This window comes from Lolium perenne, chromosome 4 (assembly GCF_019359855.2).
Source record: "Lolium perenne isolate Kyuss_39 chromosome 4, Kyuss_2.0, whole genome shotgun sequence".
Lineage (NCBI taxonomy): Eukaryota > Viridiplantae > Streptophyta > Magnoliopsida > Poales > Poaceae > Lolium > Lolium perenne.
In genome coordinates this window covers 107,699,070-107,722,084 of record NC_067247.2, presented here as the reverse complement: position 1 = coordinate 107,722,084, position 23,015 = coordinate 107,699,070, and the positions used below count along the sequence as shown (strand labels likewise).

The 23,015-nt window shown below is 45.6% G+C and overlaps 3 protein-coding genes across 4 annotated transcripts; 1 reads left to right on the top strand and 2 right to left on the bottom strand.

Moving 5' to 3' along the window:
- Nucleotides 1-11,031: 11,031 nt before the first annotated feature.
- On the top strand, nt 11,032-11,687 carry LOC127293586 (ferredoxin C 1, chloroplastic). Its single transcript, XM_051323229.2, has one exon. It carries the CDS (start codon nt 11,112-11,114, stop codon nt 11,565-11,567), a length of 456 nt encoding a protein of 151 aa, XP_051179189.1. The 5' UTR covers nt 11,032-11,111; the 3' UTR covers nt 11,568-11,687.
- Nucleotides 11,688-11,799: 112 nt separating this feature from the next.
- On the bottom strand, nt 11,800-14,692 carry LOC127293587 (uncharacterized). The gene is made up of 3 exons (XM_051323230.1): nt 14,227-14,692; nt 12,252-12,341; nt 11,800-12,029 (listed from the first exon to the last, which is right to left on the bottom strand). The coding sequence occupies exons 1-2, from the start codon at nt 14,603-14,605 to the stop codon at nt 12,298-12,300; spliced, it is 423 nt and encodes a 140-aa protein (XP_051179190.1). The 5' UTR covers nt 14,606-14,692; the 3' UTR covers nt 11,800-12,029; nt 12,252-12,297.
- Nucleotides 14,693-16,540: 1,848 nt separating this feature from the next.
- On the bottom strand, nt 16,541-22,011 carry LOC127293585 (uncharacterized). Of its 2 annotated transcripts, XM_051323227.2 has the most exons (8): nt 21,382-22,011; nt 20,085-20,181; nt 19,460-19,600; nt 19,312-19,370; nt 18,586-18,981; nt 17,565-18,387; nt 17,378-17,422; nt 16,541-17,335 (listed from the first exon to the last, which is right to left on the bottom strand). In XM_051323227.2, the coding sequence occupies exons 1-8, from the start codon at nt 21,566-21,568 to the stop codon at nt 16,825-16,827; spliced, it is 2,259 nt and encodes a 752-aa protein (XP_051179187.1). In that variant the 5' UTR covers nt 21,569-22,011; the 3' UTR covers nt 16,541-16,824. The 2 variants fall into 2 exon arrangements, with proteins under 2 accessions (XP_051179187.1, XP_051179186.1); XM_051323226.2 differs by having other exon boundaries at nt 16,541-17,422.
- Nucleotides 22,012-23,015: the final 1,004 nt, after the last annotated feature.

The following is a 23,015-nucleotide window of genomic DNA, read 5'->3' as shown; positions in this document are numbered from 1 at the left end:
TTGGGTTTTCAAGCAATTAATCACACCCTTATTTGTTTCTTTTTTGCTATCTGGAAAATTATATAGTGTCCTTATACACAGACTGTGGGTGTATGTTCCCTGATAATACTAGAAACTTTTATATAATTTTGAGCAGCAATTTGAATGTTTGGGTTTCTTTTGCAACTTTTAGCTAAATTTCAATAAAATCAAATTAAAAAATCCATACAATTCCAGCAATTCAATATAGGGTATTTGAGTATACTGGATTTTTTTTTTGGATCATTTTGCCAAGCCATAAAATTTTGGACTAGTTTTGCAACTTTGGTCAAATCTGAATAAAGATTTGAACCTTTACAAAAGTAAGACAGCCGACTTAGATTCAGTTTGGCCGGAACCAGCTCATGTAACGGCTTGAACCGAGCTACTCTCATAGTCAATGACATGCAGGCATGTTGTCAGTTTCATTTCAGCAGACTAATTTGATGGATTGCGATTGCTTTACTACTTAACCACTAAAGTCTGGATTACTATCAGCTAATAACACTTGGGATTATAGTTTGGCATTAAATTAGTCCTAATAGTTATGTCGTCATGCAAGTTCCTTAAGCAAAAAAGAAGATGCCCAAAAGTGCACAATATACTCCATAGGCATACTGCATACACACACCGGTCTACTCAACAAGATGAATTGTGGAACTTCAAGATTGACGAAGTGACTATTGAGGTCTAACATCATGATCCTTCGAAAGCATGATATCTCCATATAATGAATATCAGACAATTCATCTTCAACAGGACGTCAAACCGCACCGCTAATTTGACTGCCATCCTTGCCTCGTGAAATGATAACGGAAATGTCTCGCATACGATAGTTTCTAGCTCCACTCGACTTGTTTAATCTCATTCTCTTGATCTCTCTTCTGCAGGGACGACCGAGTGCATCGATGCATGTGCAGCTGCGCGTCGTACAAAAATCGTACGGAAACTGTCGTATGTATAGCATCACTCAAATGATAATGGTCATGCACCATAATGTTAAAAATAATTTGCGCAACCAATCGTCATGTCTTAAGCCCTGTCCGGATTTGAAAGTTGGTTCACTCACCATCCTGTACATTGACAATGCTGATCAATCAAAAACACTAGATTGTGAAAATCGTCTCATTCTAGCGCACTTAGTTAGAAGGTCTGTTGTGTCTTTGTGGCGTTGCGTTTGGGCGCTTGCCTAGAACATTAATCTTTGTGGTTGAATTTGGGAGCTCTGTTTGTGTGGTGTTTGTCTGGAACCTTTGTACTCGTTGGTGTTAGTTTCATTAATTTAAAGCCAGGTCCTTAAAAAGGAAGTTAGAAGGTCAAACAAGCCTTCTGGAAATCCAAAGGAAAACCTAACCTTTCTTTCTCTTATGAATTAAACGAACTGTTTCATGAAAGCCGTTTGGGTATGTTGTTGCATGGTATTCTGGCTACACATTAACCCACCAACTTTTGTGGAGATCTTCAAGATGAAATTGGTAGTATATAATTTTTTTTCATTATTCACTATTCCTAGATTGAAACTAAGCCGATTGGTGAAGAGAGGCAACGTGTGCTAAACTCATGGAACCTGTCCATCTTACTGACATCCTAATATGTTTGATAAAGGAACTGCTGTAGACCTATTAGGTCAATTCCCTTTGTTCTGTTCCATGTCATCTCGCCGTTAACACCTCAGAGAAAAAAGAAACCATTCTCCAAATCAGAGACTTGTGGAATTCCATCCCGAATACCCTCAATCATAGAAATTCACTGTTGTTCGGCGAGCCAGAAATGTTTTCGTGGTGTGATGTACTCGTAAACTCGCACGTCTCCACAAAAAGTGAATTCCTGGTTGCGCCAAATTAAGACCGACCCACTCTACAGCATCATATGGCATGCATCGCATCGATCTGCACATCGACTGTCCGCAGAAACTAGTCGTGTATGGCTTAAAAAATGATGATAAAAGTATGATGAGAGTGACATGCGGCGCTGTGCGCTTTCTGCCGATCTCCTCTACAGGACAAAGACGAAGACGAAGAAATCAATCAAGGTGAATAAGATTCCAACCAGACTGTCTATTACGGTAGTACTAGTCGCGTCGTTGTCAGTTTACACTTCATTCTCCCTTTCTTTTGTTTTCTTCCATGCACTCGATCGGAGTCGATCTTCCCCGCGATCGTGCTGCCCCCGCCGACGCCGGCCGGCCGGCCGGCCGGTCGTCTCGGAACAAAACCAAGCCTCGTTTCCTCGCTGCTGCCGGGCGGCCGCTTTTCTGCGACGGAGAGAAATCGCCGAGAAGCTCCGCGCGCGAGTCCAGTCGTCGATCGGAGTCAAGCGGAGGTGTCGGCTTCTGCTCCCTCTCCGCGGGCGACGACGCCAGTGCGCTCGGCCGGGGACGCGGCCGAAATGGTGTGGAAGAAGCCAGCTTTTTATCGTCTGTCTTGAATCTTCGACGCAAGATGGCGATCGAGAGTGTCTCTCAATCGATCGTGGCTAGGTTGCGAGTCGTGTTGCAAGTAGTACGTGTCCCTTGTCCTGCTACCGCCTGCCGGGCATGCCGACTTAAAAATGATCCCCGCCATAGCTGCACTGAAAGGAACGCCGGTTTTCTCTGTCTTCCGGCGAAAGGTCCGGTCAGAGTGCACGTGCGATTGAATATGACAGTTAGACTGAGAATGGTGGCATCCACTGAGCTCGATCGAAATCCATTGGAGTTGGTGCAAGGAAAACTAGCACGACAGTGAATGAACTCGTCCTCTAGTAGAACTACTTTTGTCATGACGGCCGACACTCGATCGGCAGTTGAAGTTGCAGCAAGGGAAACAAGAACAGTCAGACTGGCCACAAGAGATTAAGGCTAGACTTCGTGTGCAAATGTGAATACATGAAACCAAATGGAAAACTTTTAACACATATAAATATACTTTGGAGCTATTAGAAACGGAAATTTGGTTCAAAGGAGCAACAACAAATTTAAGGGACATTTCACCCAGCAACAACTATGTGAGTGTAACATCCCATCACGTAGGACAAAACGAGAGGTAGAAATAGAATATGTGCATCTACATTCATGCATTTGAAACGGAGGGAAAAAATTCGCGTCTAAAGCTCGGAGTGATTGAAATTCCTTTCGACTCATAACGAGGTTTAGGTTAACAGTTGTTTGCGATGAATTTCTACATGACTTTTGTTCACACTAGAGTTTTTGAGGGAAAAGTATTTGAATTCATTTCAAATTTAAAACTTAGGAATTCACATTGAATTGCAATTAAGATTAAGATTACAATTTGAACTAGGGAAATACAAACAACATTTGAATTCATTTTCAATAATACAAGAATAAGAAAAAAAAAGAGTTTCTTTGATAGATAAACACATTACATTGTATTTACATTAATTCAGCAGCAAAATAATATTACAATACAGAAAGTTTACAAGAATGTCTTCGAATACAGAAAAACCTATCATAAACTAGCTATTAGCTAGTTCTTTTCTTCTCTATCTTCTTCTTTTCTTAATCAACCTACAAAAATCATTAGCAATCCCAAGCAAGTGAAATTGACAAGTGAATTTCAAAGTTAAACCTAGATGTTGATAAATAATACAGTAGCCGATCCTGTCCAATCTTGCTTTGAAACAAAACAACCAGTAACCACACGGGCTGCTCACACACCCATGCGTGTCATGAGTTGTCGACCAGAGACACACCAAAGGGGTGATATACAAAGTTTACAACACTGCTCAGTTGCACAAGCAACGCAACCATCAACCAAAGTCACCAGAACTAGGAACAGCAAGAACAGTTCACTATTCTAGACACCAAAGTGTCAAGTGATAGTCCAAATCATCCAAAAAAAAAATAGTACATCTCAAAATCTCAAGCCAGCACCAGTAGCATGGTCACCTAGAACTAGGAGAAGATACCAACAAGGAAGGAGAAGGGAAGCAGCTGACCAAGAGCATCATCAACACCTTAAGATCAAGCAAAAGCAATAACCATCTAGGAGCTAAAGTGAGGTATGCCAAATCGTGGAAATAGATCACTATGATCTATTTTCCAAACACATAAGAATCCAAAGTATCAAATGGAGAAAGACTCTGAGGCTTACTGGTTAGTACATGTGAAGTTGTACTAAACAGCCAGAGTTCGAGACTCACCACCTCCTATATCAAATACAATGGTGGTTCCTCCCACTGTTGGTTTCACCTTTTTGACGACGTGGGCTTAGCCCAGTGATTGGAGTCACAGTGGCGCACCCCAAATACCGGAGTTCGATTCCTGTCAGGGACGAATTTCAGAATTGTCACGCTAAATCCCGCTTCTACTATATCAAAAAGTGTCTAGTTCCTCCTATACACGGTTTCATTTTTTTTTTCAAAGTATCAAATGGAATATGTTTGATTCATGTTTAACATCATTTGAATAAAAGCAAGGTACAAGTTTGCAAATTAAAAGTGGAGCAAGAGTATCAAATATCAATTTTGTTAGCTTAAGATAATAAGCAACCATCAGGGGAAATTTCTATAAACAAGAGCATCGCACAATAACACCAGATAACCTTGACCTTCAAAGTTGCCTCGGTCATCCAAGCTTCAAAACCATCAGTTCATATGTTATTAGCAACATCTATTTCTTTGTAACCTATTACAAGTTTCTACACATATTAGGACATGGATATATCATAGTGGCAATCCAATGGATCACCTACCGCAACAATATCTAGTCTATTAAAAGCCAATGTAATTCTCTTTGTATACTAACATGGATTTCCAAGCCTATACCCATAGAATGGAATCAACCATTCAATAACGCAGACAAAGAAAACCAGAGAAGTTTGCTCTGAAACATTTTGAACCATAGCCACAAATTAATTCAAGCATTCTCTACTTCCCTTACTTAGTAAAATACTAAGGAAGAGAATGTATAAAATGACCAAATCAGGTCTGACATGATCAAGCAGATATCAATGGAGACATATCATCAAATCTTTGTCAAGCAATCTTAGGCATGTTGATATGCACCGACTTCGGGGAAGAGGTGCTTGATGATTTGGTCCGATCTTCACGCAGTAGGATCAAGGATATAAAGGAGATAACTAGCTGCAAGCAGCCAAAAACGAAAATAAGAGATTATGACCGGGTGGAGAGGATGCCAACCATAGCCTGCAATCCGAACAATCGCATATCCACAATCCGCGAACTAGCCCACACAGCCACGCTCAAGTCATGAAGCACGAACTAGGTGCAGTACGCAAAGGAGTCACGGACTCTAATCCACACAACCACGCTCAAGTCATGGAGCACAAATTAGGTGCAAATCCGCGAGGAACCACGAGAATAAGGGTAGCAAGGTCTCTCCAACCCAGGAAGAGCTTTGTCTTTGTTCTGAATATGGAGTGGCTAAAAGTCTCCCACAAGAGGAAGCACTAGGGTATTTATACTAAGGGACAACCCCCTGGTTAGGTATGGAAACATGTGAGGTAAATAACAGGGTGAAAAACGTCATCAAAGGATAGTCAACTTGAGGGGTTATTGAGAGGCTTCTCGGGAATTCGTGAAACTTTAACAGCCTAGACATCTTCCACCAAAATAGCAATAACTTTGGCTCCAGAACTCGAAATGATGCGAGACTTTTTTTTGTTGGAAAGATAATTTGATGAAGCTTCTTTTGGTATAGCCCACTTGCCCCGTCTCTCCAGTATATGGCGTTGCCATGACGAAAGTTTAGAGGCAAAACTGGTGGTAGCAGATATTTTCGAGACTTGTGTTGATGTCTTGAAACTTGTTGTTGATGACTTTGTTCTTCATTATTGTGGGTAACCTTCAACCTTGTTTCTGAATACAAACAATGACAAAGTGGATGAAAGCATATCCATCTCATTAAGGTAGGTAGTACAAGATAAACTTAGGTTAGCGTTCACCTGATCGCATATTTGTTTTGCGCGACTTCTTGTGATATGTCCATTGATGTTTTGCGCGACTTCATATGCTTTCATCTCTTTTTCTTTGGCTGAGTTTTACAGCCACTTTGATTGACCCGTGAGTGGGGTGTAATATCAGTTTACTGGATGTTTGATACTCTACAACTATGCTTTAATAAAACAGCTGTGTGCATCTTCTAGATGCAGAGGTTGGGGCTATAAGCTCCCATTTTGAAAAAAAGGTCCATTGATGTTTTGTGCATTGTTGATGGCTGGGATGTCCTCATCATCCTCCCCCTCTTGAAAAGGAGTCATCCTCGACTCTAAAGGTTCAAAGTAAGGGGAGAGGTCGAAGATATTAAAGGTTATACTAACACCATACTCCGTTGGAAGGTCAATCTTGTAGGCGTTGTCATTTATCTTCTCAAAAACTTTGAATGGACCATCTCCACGTGGATTTAACTTGCACTTGCACTGGTTAGGAAAACGGTCCTTCCGCAAATGTATCCACACCAAATCTCCTTCCTCAAACAAGAGCTTCTTCTTTCCTTTATTTGCACGAGTGGCATATTGTTCAGTCATCTTCTCAATGTTCTCTTTTGCCTTCTCATGGAGCTTCTTGACAAATTCAGCACGGTTACTTGCATCAAGGTTGGTTCGTTCCTGCAATGGCAAAGGCAAGAGGTCTATGGGGGCAATGGGGTTGAAACCATAAACAAGTTCAAAAGGGCAAAATTTTATGGTCGAATGTACCGCCCTGTTGTATGCGAATTCCACATGAGGTAGACATTCTTCCCACATCTTCAAATTCTTCTTTAGGACTACTCGCAACATCATGGACAATGTGCGGTTAACAACTTCAGTTTGTCCATCAGTTTGTGGGTGACAAGTAGTTGAGAATAATAGTTTTGTTCCAAGTTTTCCCCACATGGTCTTCCAAAAATAGCTCAAGAATTTGGTGTCTCGGTCTGAAACAATGGTGCGTGGGACTCCATGTAGACGAACAATTTCCCTGAAAAATAAATCAGCAATGTGTCAAGCATTTTTTTTTGACCTGGACTACGGCGGGCTTACGCCAGCCTGAACTTTTCATATCATCAAAGCAAAATTGTACAGGGGAACATTACATGCAAAAGAGGTATGGGATGTGTGAAGCATTGTCGCTCTTGTGACATGGAATAAAGTATGCCATTTTACTGAATCTATCGACTACCACAAATACTGAATCACTCCCCCTTTTAGTACGTGGCAATCCCAGAACAAAATCCATTGATATATCCTCCCACGGTGTACTTGGAATAGATAGAGGAGTATAAAGACCATGGGAGTTCAAACGGGACTTAGCTTTGTGGAAAATCTCACAACGCAACACGTAGCGCTCCACGTCTCGCCTCATGTTGGGCCAAAAGAAGTGGTCGACCATCACACTCTCAGTTTTCTTCGCTCCAAAATGTACCATGAGTCCACCGGCGTGAGCCTCCTGCAAAAGCAATAAACGCACCGAACACTCCGGAATGCATAGTTTGTTAGCCCGAAACAAAAACCCATCATGCAAGTGAAACTTTTCCCAACCCTTTCCCTTGCTGCATTTTGCAAATGGTTCAGAGAAATATGAGTCTTTAGCATATAGTTCTTTGATGCTCTCTAATCCAAGAATTTTGGCATCTAGTTGGGATAGTAACATATGGCGTCTAGATAAAGCATCAGCAACAACATTATCCTTCCCTTTCTTGTACTTGATAATATAAGGAAAATACACTATAAATTCACTCCATTTTTCATGTCTACGGTTCAGTTTTAGTTGATTCTTGAGATGTTTCAGAGATTCATAAACTCTTTAGGTCATAAGTAGTGTTGTCATGTTTCTAGCGACCGCACAAGAGCATACAACTCCTTATCATAAACTGAATAATTAAGTGTCGAATCACCTAGTTTCTCACTGAAATATAATTCTCGCCGTGGAAGACGCACATTTTTTTGAATTTTTAAAATATTTTGCATTTAATTTTTTAAGGGCATCTCCAGTGGCGCGACGCAAACGGACGCTGAGCGACCGTTTGTGTCCGTCGTGACCGGAAATACGTCTGGCACCACCTCCAGCGGGGCGACGCAAAGTGACCGGGCCATCCGCGGAGACGCAAACCTGTCCCAAATATGCGCCAGGTTTGCGTCTCCGCGGACGCTGGACGGTCGCGCGGAGCGTCCTCCATTTCTTACCCGGTCCCGCATGTCAGGGACAGTGAAATCGACCGCTTCGATTTGCTTCTTGTTCCCCTTCTTTCCTGCCCTAGTGCGACGCCACCACCCCAACCCCACCCGCCGCCGTCCGGCCGCAGCGCCGCAGTAGTCATAGTCGGCTCCGTTCTTGCCGCGCGGGAGAACAGGAGCGTACTCGGGCTTGGCTCCGCCGCGTACCTGCCGGCTGTTTTCGGGCGAAACGCTCCCGGTTGCGCCGCCCTTCCGTGCCGCCCACGACCTGTTCGGTCAATTGCATCGGTAGGTTTCTTACTCGTGTTTTCGGCACTATCGTGCGCGGCCATTGATCCGCAGTTTGTACCCACGTAGATGGACATGTGGCAGATGTTGGACAAGTTCCGCGCGGAGGTCGTCGACTCCTCTTCCGACGAGGAGTCCGATCAGTCGACGCAGACTTTGGCAACTATTGCGGCCTCCATGATCCACGAGTTCACCTCTAACCCGGGGCCGCAGCACCGGGGCTCTGTGAAGGGGCGCTCCAAAAACCTGCCGCGCAACAGAGTGGAAGGGCAGGCCCGCCTCCACAAGGACTACTTCCACCTCACCAATCCGATCTTCCCGGAAAAAATGTTCCGGCGTCGATACATGATGTCAAGGGACCTGTTCTTGGTCATTCTACGGGGCGTCAGAAACTACGACCCCTACTTCCAATGCAGGCGCGATGCAACAGGTGCATTAGGCTTCACCTCCTACCAAAAATGCTCTGCGGCTATTCGCATGCTCTCATATGGAATGGCTGCGGATATATTCGATGAGTATCTTCGAATGGGTGAGAGCACCTGTCTGGAGGCCATGTACAGGTTTTGCCGAGCCGTGATTTCCGTGTTCAGAGAGTATTACTATAGGGAGCCAACTGTTGAGGATACAATGCGGCTCTTGTCTATCAACGAGTCTAGAGGCTTCCCAGGAATGATTGGCAGCATATATTGCATGCACTGGCAGTGGAAAAACTGTCCATTTGGATGGCAGGGTGCGTACAGCGGGCATGAGGAGGAAAAAACTGTCATTCTTGAAGCTGTCATATCTCAAGATTTATGGATTTGGCATGGCCGGTTCCAACAATGACATAATGTGTTGCACCGATCACCGGTTTTCAACCGGCTCATGCAAGGCAAAGCTCCCCGGGTGAGCTATGAGATCAATGGAAATGCATATGACAAGCCATATTATCTTGCTGATGGCATCTACCCTGACTGGGCCACATTGGTGAAGACTGTCCGTAATCCAAACTCCGAGAGGACGAGGAGGTTTGCCAAGATGCAAGAGGCTTGCAGGAAAGATCTGGAGCGCGGATTTGGTGTGCTCCAAGCTCGGTGGGAAATTGTCCGTCACCCGGCAATAACATGATCGCTGAAGACCATGCATGAGGTGATGACATGCTGCGTGATCATGCACAACATGATCGTTGAGAACGAGGGTCCTGATGGCCGCAATGAGAACCACTGGGATTTCCAAGGTGAGCTGGTTGCGCCACTTCCTGGAGCTTCATCTTGGCAGGACTATCTACATAGGAATGTAGAAGTCACTGACGAGAACGTCTCCAAACAGTTGCAAACGGATCTGATTGAGCATCAGTGGACATTGGCTGGCCATGAAGATCATGCCTAGAGAAGTACTATCTTATTTTCATGTCGACTTTTAAAAACTTAAATGTAATAACTATGACTTTGTTGATTTCCTTATTTTGTTGTTTGAAAACTTTATAAATTGATGCAAACGCGGAAATGCGTCGGCCCGTTGGAGCCACTCCTAGGTGCAAACGGACGCCCGGACAAAAACGGTTTGTCGAGCGTCCACCGCGCGATGCAAACGGATATTTCGGACGTCTGAAATGCGTCGCGCCGCTGGAGATGCCTAAAACTAAAAATAAATGGCTACATGGAGCTTCAGGTGAACCCGGAGTCTTGGCTGCGAACTATCTTGCAAAATCTACCAGACCAAATGATTGACACGACCTTGTTGGTTCTATGGCGGGCATGGTATGCTCGCAAGGAGGTAACCCATGCAAAGCCCCTCCCGTCAGTCGAAGGATCAAAGCGATTCTTGTGCAGCTATATCAAGATCCTGCGTAACATAAAGGACCAAAGTACAGAAGAGCTGATTAAAGGAAAGCACACATCTGTCCTAGACCTTCCTCACGCCCGTGTTGTCTATCGGCCAAAGAAACCTCCAGATAAAGTATGGTTGAAACCAGCACTGGGATATGTTAAGCTCAATTGTGATGGTTCAGTTAAACTGGAGGATGGCTCTGCTGGTACTGGAATGGTGCTACGCGATGAAAATGGTCAAGTGATTTTTACCGCATGTCGCCATCTTTTGCATTGTGAGGATGCCTTGGAGGCGGAGGCGTATGCAGTCGTGGAAGGTTTGAAGTTATCCTTGCAACGAAGTAATCTTCCTATCATAGTGGAGACAGACTGTGTTGGCCTCATCACGGCGATTAACAACGGGTCTCAAGACCGCTCCTCCATCAGGCATATTATCTCTGAAATCAAACTACTAGCTAATGGCACTACAAATGTATCCTTTGTAAAAGTGGATCGCTCGCAGAATAGGGTTAGCCACTGTCTTGCAAATTTTGCAAGAACAGAATCTAGAACTATGGTTTGGATCGGCTCTGGACCTGACTGTTTGGCTCAGGCTCTGGTTTACGACCAAGATGTAATCCCTGCTGCTTAATATATCCTCTTTTACCCACAAAAAAAAAATGGCTACATGGAGCTGCATCGTAAGTTTCCCGTGTGTGACCTCCCTAATTCCCTAGAGCATTTCCGAGGACAAATCCAAAGAAACAAATCGAGAAGGGCAGCGTGGATCTCGAGGAAAACAATGAGCGGCTGAAGCGAGACAGACAGCGGCCCAGCGCCTTATCCTCTAGCACGGCTTCACGCTCCGTCACCACCTGCCGCACGCACGCGAGCATTTTGGCACACCATGGCTGCCGCTTCACTGCTCCACCTCGCCACCTCCGTCGCCTCCCCGCGCCTCCATGTCGGACACCGCGCCACCGGCCTTCTCCCCCGCCGGCAGAAACATCAAGAGGTGCGGCTCACGGCTGCGTCGGTGGCGCCGCCGCGGGCGTACAAGGTGACGATCGAGCACGGCAGCGAGTCGCTGGTGGTGGAGATGGAGGAGGACGAGAACATCCTGGAGCGCGCGCTGGACGAAGGGCTGGACGTGCCGCACGACTGCAAGCTCGGGGTGTGCATGACCTGCCCGGCGCGGCTGGTCTCCGGCAAGGTGGACCAGAGCGACGGCATGCTCAGCGACGACGTCGTCGCGCAGGGCTACGCGCTGCTCTGCGCCGCCTACCCGCGCTCCGACTGCACCATCCGCGTCATCCCCGAGGACGAGCTGCTCCAGGTCCAGCTCGCCACCGCCAACGACTGACCGATCTTATCTCGCGCCGGCGGCAGCCCCCATCAGGTCACCTCGAGCCGGCAGCGTTCATGTGCTCCGAGACTTGTACAATGTATTTCACGAGCGATTATAAGATGCTTTTTTGCCTGAGTAGTTGCTTCATTTGGGTGAGGATATAGCCTATTCGTTCATCTTCGTTATGCTTGAGTTGATTGGTTCAACAATAACTGAAACATTGCGGAAACGAGAGATTTGCTGGGCAAGAACAGAGCTAACAGAACTTGATATACTAGTAACATACAACACCATTCAGTGACAGATATACATATTCATCAATTCACGTTACAACTATGGGGACAGACATACATCAGCTCAGGTAGTAAGCCCATTATTTATTTGAAAGTAAAACATGATCCTGAAATGCTCCCTAATATTCTGCAGCTTCCATCATCTCAGTCTCAAGCATCACTCTGGCTGAACTCATCATTTTACCTGCAACCAAGCAAGAAAAACATATGAGGTGGTTAGATGTAGAAACAAAACGGACGTACTTCAGCATAGCAGATCCCTGCTTAATTTTCAGCAGCAGCAGAATATTGCCGGTACAGTGTAAACTAAGGAAGCACATTTCTGCAGTGAGAGGTGAGGGTGAAGGTGTGCAACTAGTTGTCTTGTGGATCTTCAATTTGAGACAGAGCTACATCAGTTACTTACACGGTTATTGCAGAAGTAGGAAGCATGATCATATGGTGCTACCACGTTACTTATCGCTTGGGCTTGAGCTTGTAACTTCTAGGCCATTACCTGCAATAGAACCACACTTTATTATAAATAATCATAAGAGGTATGGATGTTGTTGCAATGTTACAGTATAAGATACCACATGTAACAAACAAGAGGAGACAAATAAACATGGAAAACATCCGTCATCATAATTGCATGAGAACACAGAAGTGATATCGACAAACAGGAAATTCACTGCTTACTAAGTAACAATGCATAAACTTTTGAATTGAACACTAAAATGTGATAATAATCAGGAAAGGTGCCATATTTGGGTTCTGAAAAATATAGTCAACGATGGGTATGAAGAGATTGACAGATAAGCCACAAGTTCAAGAAAAAGAAAATCTGAAATACTATAGTGCATGATCAATCCATTCAAGCACAAAGCTTTGGAAAGCATACAGATACCAACCAGCAGACTAATCATCTCGGCCGAAAATATTCGGCGATTCCTCTCCAAAGGCTAGACGCCCAGACAAATAATAAAGTGACAGGCTTGAGGTACCAAATTTGCCCTAGTTATGGGCAATTTCCACCATTCACCAACTCTACACAGCTATCACACACATATAATTTTAATAAAATAATTATGGAAAGCAAATGTCAGTGTGACTACATGCAAAGCAAATGGCACCGCACCACACACAGGCCAAAACCAGTTTGTCTCTGGCTTAAGGTTTACCATCAAACTAAGGGTGGATTCCTATCTATTTGACGATTTTTCTACCTAGTGTCCATAACGAAGAATCTAGATGAATTTTGTAGTAACTCCCTGGAAATGATAGTTTTGCAACTATTTTAAAGATTGAACTAATTAGACTGATGAAAATGCATGCCTAACCACCCATAGTATGTTTATGTAGGGAAGGCTTAGCAAACCTGACTAACAAGTACTCCCTCCATCCCATAAAATAAGATGTTATTACAACCTAATATAAGATGTTCTTAAATTCAATATAGGTTGTAATAGGTTGCACTAACATTTTATATAACGGGGCGGAGGGAGTGGAACAGAAAAACATTTACCGAAGAAGTATCTTCATAAATTTACAAGCATCAGACCACATTTCAAATCTTGGTCCATAAGAAACAGATTGTATACATACGCTGCAGAATGTGAATAATTGAACTAACGATGTTACAAGAATTTGAGACAATTAGCTGCGAACAGAAGATCATGTCACTGCTACCCTATCAGAAGTAATCCTGAAGTCATAAAATGCAGAAACTCAGCAACAACTCTGCTCTTCAGCTGCAGAACATCATATGGACGATGCAAGCAGTACAAATAGCACAGATAATAATGGGTCGTGAACCAAACAAGCGTCAGCCATTGCTCATCACTCCAACAGAATAATGTTCCCATGTTAAGCCAGGCCTAGAAAGTTTCAGACTGACCTGTAGTTCAAGTCCAGAATACTCAAATGCATGTGCAGCTTAGGAGACTGTAAGCAACGTGCTATCAAACAAACTCCAAATTTTCAGGCAACAGGTGCACAGTTTTCTGAATTAGTTTTAAGGTCTGTCTGATATCCCGGACACCAGGTGAAAAGTGCAGATTGTACAACTTGTGTGAAGCTGCAGTCGTAGAGACTGAACTGTTTTTCTGAAGAAAAAGACGGTGGTATCAAATCAGCTGTTGCCTACCAACAGTACTGTACCTAAATTCCTGGGAAGTAAATACAACGAGCATTGGGACCCTCAAAACTTGGACAGAGCCGCAATTCTATGGCACGGTGCAAACAACAAAACGACTGGTTTTATTGCAAGTGCGACAGCAAGTGCAAATGAAACATATAAACGTCACCGGGGTCGGATTCAATCAACAAGCGGAAGTCAGTCTGTAACAAAATCGCAAAAACTGTAGACATAGTAAAGCAAATCCGAGAAGGGGTCCCCTCACCGTCGGGGTCGAAGAAGAAGACCTGGCGGGTGCGGCCGTCGGGCTGCGTCTTCTCGAAGACGTGGGTGCCGCGTGTCTTCAGCACGGTGACGAACCCGTCGTAGTCGGCGACGGAGAAGGCGAGGTGGTGCCTCCGGGGCAGCTGGTCGGGCGGGGCGCCGAGGGCGCCGGGGGAGGAGGCGAGCGCGGTGGCCGGGTCCCGCTCGATGATGTGGAGCGCGACGTCGGGGGTGCCCGGGAGGCGGAGCCATGCGACCTGGAAGCCGGAGTAGGTCGGGGCCGGGACGCGCTCGAAGCCCAGCACCTCCTCGTAGAAGGCGGCGAGGCCCCGCACGTCGGCGGTCTCCCGCGCGATGTGGTTGAGCTGCAGCGTGGCCATGGATGGGAGAAGTCAGAAGTCAGAAGTGTGTGCGCAGTGGTAGAGAGTGCAGGGGAGAGCGGTTTGGGTTTGGGTGAAGGAGGGGAACGTGCCGCGCGGCCGGCAGTGTGTAGCTTCTTCGTTGAGGCCACGCCACCGCACACGTGTGACCTACACGACGAGCAGGGCAAAACGCAAACAAATCTTTTTTTCTCCACGGAAGGTCAAAGTTTTTTTTTTTGAACAGAAAAAGGGGCCTAATGCCCCGATGCATTCATCACAGAGGTGGCAGGTACAAATTACACAAAAGCCCAGGCATCACTCGCCCTACAGAACCAAGTATTTGAAGATAGGGGCTTTCAAAATGCAAAAAAATACCCTACAAAGAAAACTAAAAAGCAATCAAGGAAACATGTGTCTCCGCTATAGCTGTGCATTTCTCGGGCCGGGCCGGGCCGGGCCTCGGGCTGGGCCGACCAAAGCCCGATGCAAAAAATACCAGCCCAGGCCCGGCCCGGCCCGACCGTCGAGTCGAAAAAGTGGCCCAAGCCCGGCCCATGTAGGAGAAAGCCCGTCGGGCCTCGGGTCGGGCCGCTTCAGTAAAACGCGTAAAACGACGGCCCAGGCCCGGCCTGGCCCAAGCATCGGGCCACAAAAACAGGTCTAGGCCCGGCCCAGAGACATGGTCGGGTCGGGCTTGGCCCGAGAATTTCGGGCCGGGCCGGACTGCCCATGGCCAGGTATGGTCTCCGCCACCAGTCGTCGGCGTCCTCAAGGTGTTGCCACCGAGGAACCGGAGCAGTATGCTCGCCAGCTCCATTTTCGACGAAGAATCAAGACCGTTGGTCGCCTTCTAATCACCGGGGACAAACCACTTGGTGAAGAGCTCCAGTAGCTGATTGGAAGAAGGCCTCCGCCGTGGAGGATGAAGTTTCGCCGCCCTACCGGCATAAGATCGCAGAAGCCAAGATGGCTCTTGCGAGGTTGAGCTCGAAGAAGTAGCACCACTTAGGCAACAACCTACTTCGGCTGGAGGTTGCTGCGGCATCTTCTCTTCTCCCAACACCTTCATGGCGAGACAGAGAAGGGGGGAAGATGCAAGTAGACCCCATCCGATAGCAAAGCTGGACGAACCTAGATCTCGTCGGAGCAAAGAGAAATCTTCTGCTTCCTGGCTCCCCCTCGCCACCAAGGCCGGCCGAGAGAAGGGCCGCATCCAGACACACCAAGAATCCTCCTTTCTCCTCCTCGCCGCCACGGCCGGTCGGGAGCAAATCCTCTTCTTGGCCTCCAAAACACGAGCAAAGATCCACCGCCAATTTATTGGGGAAGGTGGCTCTGGTCCTCCTCCCACTGTGCTCCATCCATAGGAGCTCGAGCAGCAGCAGAAACAGCCCTACAAGGCCCTGGATCTGGCGTCGATCCGGGCCACCACCTCCGCTACACGGCATACGCCCAGAACAAGGCATAAAGCCGAAAAACAACTAAAACACGAGAAGAAAACCTAATCTACCTACTCCGGCGTGTCATCGCAACCAACTCCGGCCGGCTATTCCGGCAAAGAGGTCTTGGATCGTCCTGGTTTAAGGAGAGAGACAAAGGGTGAGAATGAGATGAGGTCTTGGATCGTCCTGGTTTAAGGAGAGAGACAAAGGGTGAGAATGAGATGCAACTCCTTCTGAATTTTGCACCAATGTACTCGCACGTCACAATGTACTCGCGGACGCATGGGCTCAGTGACCACACCGCAAACTAAAAGGTCTGGTCTTGGATATACCACGTCTATTCTGAAAACGTGCGACAATATAAATCTACATAGCGCTCATAAGAAAAGAAAAAAAAAAGGTCGAATTTGCACAGCAAGTAATTGGTCATACCAGAAGCGAGAAGCTTAGCACAAGTAGGAGACAATCATTTTCCAGATAAAAGTGAGTTCCGAAATGCATAACACACAAGTTGGAGCATAATTTTATGTAAACATTTATTTCATCTTGCAAACATTGCATTACAGAGAAAGAGGGCTGCGAATGCTCATATATATTACAATCCAGTATAATAATGGTCAATAACTACGTTCCTGCCAGAGGAAAGTAGTTTCGCTCTACTTTCAGAGTTGCTCTCCGCTTTCTGATACATACAATCACGAGTAGTAAAAGAAGTCGTATCAGCAAGCATCAGCGCCTCAAGAGAATCCTCCGAGCCAGCTTTATTCAGGTCTCTGCGTCCATGGTGACTGGCTATCAGCGTCCCCAGGTCCTCTTGAAATTCTGCTCGTCATCGCTTGAATCGTCACGAGCTGCCAGGCTCCTAGAACTGTGTCTGGACCTCCGCCTGCTCTGTTTATCATCTGCTGGAGAAGAGGCACGCATTCTCTTCCTACTATGGTTATCCTCGTCATAGTCATTGGAAGCTCTGTCAGAACGTCCATGGTCCCTCCTCTCCGATCTCGTGTCATTGGAAGCTCTATCGGAACGACCATGGTCCCTCCTCTCCGATCTTGTGTCGATGGAAGCTCTGTCAGAACGACCATGGTCCCTCCTCTCCGATCTTGTGTCAACTGAAGCTCTGTCTAAACGTCCATGGTCCCTTCTCTCCGAAGATCTGTCAGAACGACCATGGTCTCTCCTCTCTGACCTTGACCGGGACCTGCTCCTTGAGCGTTCTGATGGCCTGGGCCTAGAACCAGTGTCTTCTGGCCTCTCGGACTGCCTCGAACGCACAGCAGCTTCAGTGTCCCGGTGAGAGGCCTGCCTCGAACGTGCAGCAGCTTCAGTGTCCCGGTGAGAGGCCTGCCTCGAACGTGCAGCAGCTTCTCCGTGCGCAGGATGGGTTTCCCGGCTATAAAAACCAACAGCATATCATTAGTACTGAAATAGGAAAAAAGGACAAAAGACCAAATTGTGCCACTAACTGGTTTTATGTCTGTGTTCATTTCTATTAGCAGAAGTGAAGCAACAAGTTTGATAAACTGATAATGTACCTTTGATAGTTTGCTGGGTAGCCTTGCATGTGAAGAGCCTGCGGTGGCATATTGCCAAAGGGAGCCTGCTGTGGCATATTGCCTAAGGGAGCCTGCTGTGACATATTGCCAAACGGGCCCGGTGGCATGTTGCCAAAGGGAGCCTGCAGTGGCATATTGCCGAAGGGATTGACACCAAATGGATCCATAGGGTAACCACCATAGGGCATGCCCATTGTGTTGTACATGTATGGATCAGTTACCATAGGATATCCACCGTTGAAAGGGTTGCAATATGCAGCATCAAATGGAACGTTGTACCCATAGTCAGCATTGTTTGGACAAGCAATCTTAGTTGAGTCTGCCTTCTTTCGTCTCTTCGTCTTGGCAACTTTTGGTTCCAGGGTCCCTGAGATCGTACTGCCCTTCAAAGTTGATTCGCTTACATCATTCAGCTTGAGGGGGTCAGCAATCGGTACAGCAGTTTGAACTGAACCTCCTGCAGAGCCTTCAGTTTTGGTCTTCTGCTGGTCCACATGATCATCTTCCCTGGCAACCTGGACAACACCAGCGTCAGGAGAAGCTGATGGTAGCAGGTGGTCCATAGATTGCTTCTTCATGTCCTTTCCTGAAGCAGCCGAGGTGGTTGGGCTCTGTAACTTGGGATCAGGGTTGCTGCCCGAAGAACTTTTGTGCTTCCCTGTACCACTTGCAGTGCTGCAAGCCCTTGCTCCTAACATATTGCTGATCGTGCTCCTGAGTGTGTGATTGGGAATGAGGTCATCTGCAAGCACCTTCACTCCACAAATGCACTTCGATTGTGTAATGATGTAATCTCGGATACCTGAGGGGAGAAACAGGCAGTTATTATTACTAATCCAATTTTAAGCATAAACTTGGCACAGAAAACGATAGTGCAGACTAGTGTTCTTTAACTAAAACAAAGTTGGAGCATAAACACATTTCAAATGTCTGAATAATACATTGTTCCAAGCACAGCAAAATTCTACATATACAGATGGAATACATGAAAACCGCTTACATTTATCACAAAAACTGTCGAAGCAGCACTTGCTTGTTAACACTGCATCTGCCATCACCTTGTTACACAGTCGACAGTGGAGTTCGGCTGGCAAGTCATCAACAACACTCGCAGATGCAGCCGGGGCAATTGCATATAGAATGTCATCAACAGGATTTACAGGTACAACCGTGGCAAAAGAACGAGACATTTTATCTTTGTAGTCGTCAAATTTGGGATCACCAATGGTTGGGCAGTGATGAATAAAATGCCCTGGAATTCGGCATCTGTAGCAGGTATAGCCAGGTGGAGGTGTCTGGTTTTCCCGAGGGCAATGTTGAATGAAATGGCCTGGAACTCCGCAGCTGCGGCACACATAGCCTGGTGGAGGTGCCTCCTTGTCCAGCGGTCCATGACCTTGAATTAGAAAGATTTGTCAGACAGCCATATGTTAAATAATATAAGAAAACCATATTACCAAAACAATGCAAACATCCTCTGCAGTAATATAATTCATGTATAGAGAACCATGGAAATGTACAATTTGTAGGCAAATCTGTTAAAATTTTGAAGGCTGTCATCATGACTACACATACTAGCAAAGCTTCAGCACCTACACGTACACCTAATATCATAACTGCAGCTTTCACTTTTTTGAGAGAATCTTTTAATGCTATCTGCTTGATCTTTAAACACAGTTGTAACTTAAAAGAAAATGATATTGAAGAAACAGAATTTCAGCATTACCATACTGGCGTCCTGGAAACCTTCCAACATGTTGTCCTCTCTTAAATGGTGGATCTTCCCTACACGCACCATTAAATATGATCATTAGAGAGGATACAAAATAATCTAGGCGCTGATTTATGGAGGTAAGGGAACTCTGTATTCTAACCATTTGACTTCAGCTGCATCAATCACAGCTGCGATTGCAGCATCTTCATCTTGCACTTCTGTGGAGGAACAAGATTTTGAGACTGATTCAGTAACCACTGATTTATTTGAAGCAATAGAACCATCTTCTATGACTTTCCGCCTGCAATTAGTTGGGTAATATTAGAATATACAAGAGAGAGAGAGGAGAGAGAGAGAGAGAGAGAGAGATCTATGTAGCATATTATTTTCAAGTCAGTTTATTTCATTATTCAAAATGAGATGGGCATAAAAGAGAGAGAGAGAGTTCCTTCAACTGTTTCTATTTGCAGTACATACAAATTTTTAAAAGCAGAAATTTTCACATGTAATCTAAGTTCCAGCCCTTAAATTTCCTACTACGAGTCAAAATATTTCTCTGCTGACCTTTCTCCTCCAAACAGGGGAGTAGTGACTCAGCTAGAAGCAGAGAAGATTTTCTTAAGCATCTAAAGAAGTAGCTTAAGGGCCAAAAATTTCACATGTAATATCCATTCCATTGCTACATTCCTAGTAGACTCAGACTGAAATAACTCTCTGCAACCTCTCTCCAAGCAAGGTAATAGTGTCTCTCTCAAAAATAAAAGCAAGGTAAAATAGTGACTTACGAGGAAAATACGACGATGTTCTCTGACATTTGCCCAGCAACCCGGCGGACCAGCACAGTTACGTTCTGTGGTATCATGGCATTATCATCTGCATACTCTGCATTCAAGAACAAAAGCAGAAAGCATAAATGTCAAAGCATTTCAATAAAACAATATACTTCTTAGCTTTCAAGTGTGAAAAAAAGACCTCATATATAACCAAAACTAAGCAACAACACTATGACGTTTTAGTTGAAACTAAGATCTTCAAGAAAACAATTTGACAAATCACAATAACAGACTGAATTATGTTTAGGAAGCTGGGAAACTGAGAGCTACTATGATGTGCAGGTGCGGAAAGAGAAGAGCATGAAATGATCGTAATTTGCAAAAAAAAATCATTGCCCACGGGACTTAAAACAATGCCCAGATACATATGGGAGATCTCCAACTCTATGAACCATATCCCAAAAACATGCCAAGGAACATGTATAGTAGCTCTTCCACGGCAATAAAAGCTCCTAATTATTTAATTGATCACCGTGCCAGTGGGCATGCAAAATTCACATCCCAAAAATTGACCATCAACATGTACAGAACCATAGCATGAACAATGAGCATACAGACTGAAACGAGGTATGTCAAATCATTGATCGATAAAAAACGAAATGCAACAGAACATTCATCTGGACATTGCTTTGTCCAGATCTACACAAAATATACATCCATTGCTTTGTTTAAAACTACAGCTTCACTACTGGATTTAAACCCCACATTTAGACTACAAATATGATAACGCAGATATCCTCGAAGAATTGTCTTTAGATTCCACATGCGTTGCAGAAACATCTGTGTATCTTACAAGAGGCCCCTAGTATCCTACTTGATCTTAAATTAGATGAGAGCACATCTCACTTTGCAGATGGTTTGACTCCATAATTAAAGGAGATGGCGTCAAACAATATATGCTGATGAATGCACTCACTGTTCCTGATGGTAAAATAGGTCCTTACATTCCAAATGTCACCTTAACCTAGCTACAACACAAATCATAATACCCGCACACACCTGAGAGCCTAAAACAACATAATCGACATATAGTAATAAAAAAACTTAATAGACAGATCTCAAAACGCAAGGGCCTGACTTGATGGCCGATGCTGCAATCACGATATGAGGGGTGTAATCTTACATTGCACAATTTTGATGGAAGAAAAACTGTTACCCCAACTTTTTCTCCAGAATTTTAAATGATATGATTGCTCTTGTACATAAATCATGACCTAAATAAAGCTAATCGGCGGCGTTTAATACGAACCTTCGCCAGTCTGTGCGTTGGAGAGGGCGATGTCCTCCCTGGGGCCTCGGCCACGGGTACGGCCATTGCCGTGACGGTTACTCGACAGGATGAGCTGCTTGAGTTCAGAAACAGATATAAAAGAATAGGGCAATGGCACAGAATACGTTTCCTTTGCACTCTTATATTTGTAATACACAACACCCATGACTGGAGAGTCTCTCCTTTTCTGGTTCCTAAGGCCTCTCTTTTGCACAAAAATATACGAGAGAAGGCCCGGAAATTTTCTCGGATCAAATATACAGAAAACTGCAACACCAGACAATTGTAGATCGGATCCGATCTAAGGCGGGCGGGCGGCGTCGACAGCGGCTTCGAAAGGCCGCGCGCGGAGTCGAATCCCTCGGGCGGCGCGGCGCGGGGCGAGTCCTGGCGGGGCCGCCGGGTGGAGGACGCCGACGGGGAGGTTGGGCCGGGGGAAGGCGAGCAGCGCCGCCGACGACGATGCCTGGCGCCGGGGAAGGAGACGACGGTTCCGGCGGCGGAGGGGCGTCCCGATCTGGAGGCCGCGCCGGGGCTAGGGTTCCGCCGCTTCAGCAGAGGTTGGCGATTGGGGAATTTTGCGACGGGCGTAGTGGGGAATCGGGGGCGGCGGGGGCTGGTGCTTTATAGGTAGGAGAGGAGAGGACGCGGTGGCTGGATATGAAACGTGTGACCGACGCGGTCACGCTTTCCGGCCCGTTTCCGTGGCCACGAAGTTTCCGGGTTTCCCTCAGCTGGAAACCGTTCCGGATTCCGACCCAATGTACGTGGCTGACCTAATTCAGGATGTTTTCTTTAAAAAAAATGAGGAATCATATTTTCTGATATTCGAAGTAAATAGTAAGAAGGTTCGATCCAATTTTGGTGGTGTTGATTTTGTAAGATGTCTTCGGTCAAATAAGAATTTCAAAAGATACAGTAGTTGTGTTCCACTTCATCTCAAATTTTTCGACTACTGGTTATATTTTTTTTTCATAAGTACTCAAAGGTGTACTATATTTTGGTAGAAGACAAAGGTTTGAGTATGAGAACACTATCGCTCGTTGCAAGCAACGAGCGTAGCAATAGCTCCACGCCGGCTAGTACAAAGACAACCAACACCGACATTACAACTCCACCACAAAAGAGTATATCCTACGCTAAGCAACAAACTTGTATCTCGCACGACGTCTCTAACGACAGCTTCACCTAAACTTCCTTTTGATGTCGAAAAGGGGGTGACAAGTGAATTGCGGGACTTGGTCGGTCTCGAGAAAGACATCGTCTTGGACTTCTCACCGACGTCGTACATTGCGTACCTGTGGATCAACCTTGGACAACGACAAGCACATGAGGAGAGCAAACAAGGAGCTCCTAGTCGTGTCTCCAAACGTGATGCTCCCAACGGAGAGACGACACTGAGGATGTCGTCATCATGCCGATCCAACTCCAAATTAACGCTTTCGTCTGAAGACATCTACTAAATCAAAGTGGGAGAACAACAACGGTAGGCCAACAATTATTGGTGAGACTCTCTCTCTATGCATGCGCACTTGTGCATGCAGCAGCAATGGTGAGATTGAACTATGGCGGCAGAAGGGAGTGGAGACAAATTCAGTGTGCACATTGCAATT

Excerpts from the sequence above, each read along its gene's own strand:
- LOC127293587 (XM_051323230.1), bottom strand. The coding sequence starts at position 14,605 with ATGGCCACGCTGCAGCTCAACCACATCGCGCGGGAGACCGCCGACGTG. Across the intron at positions 12,342-14,226 it reads CTTCTTCTTCGACCCCGACG|GTAATGGCCTAGAAGTTACA; the intron begins GTGAGGGGACCC and ends GTTCTATTGCAG.
- LOC127293586 (XM_051323229.2), top strand. The coding sequence starts at position 11,112 with ATGGCTGCCGCTTCACTGCTCCACCTCGCCACCTCCGTCGCCTCCCCG.
- LOC127293585 (XM_051323226.2), bottom strand. The coding sequence starts at position 21,568 with ATGGGTGTTGTGTATTACAAATATAAGAGTGCAAAGGAAACGTATTCT. Across the intron at positions 18,388-18,585 it reads CGACAGTTTTTGTGATAAAT|GTATCCGAGATTACATCATT; the intron begins GTAAGCGGTTTT and ends TTCTCCCCTCAG. Across the intron at positions 17,423-17,564 it reads TACCCAGCAAACTATCAAAG|CCGGGAAACCCATCCTGCGC; the intron begins GTACATTATCAG and ends TGGTTTTTATAG.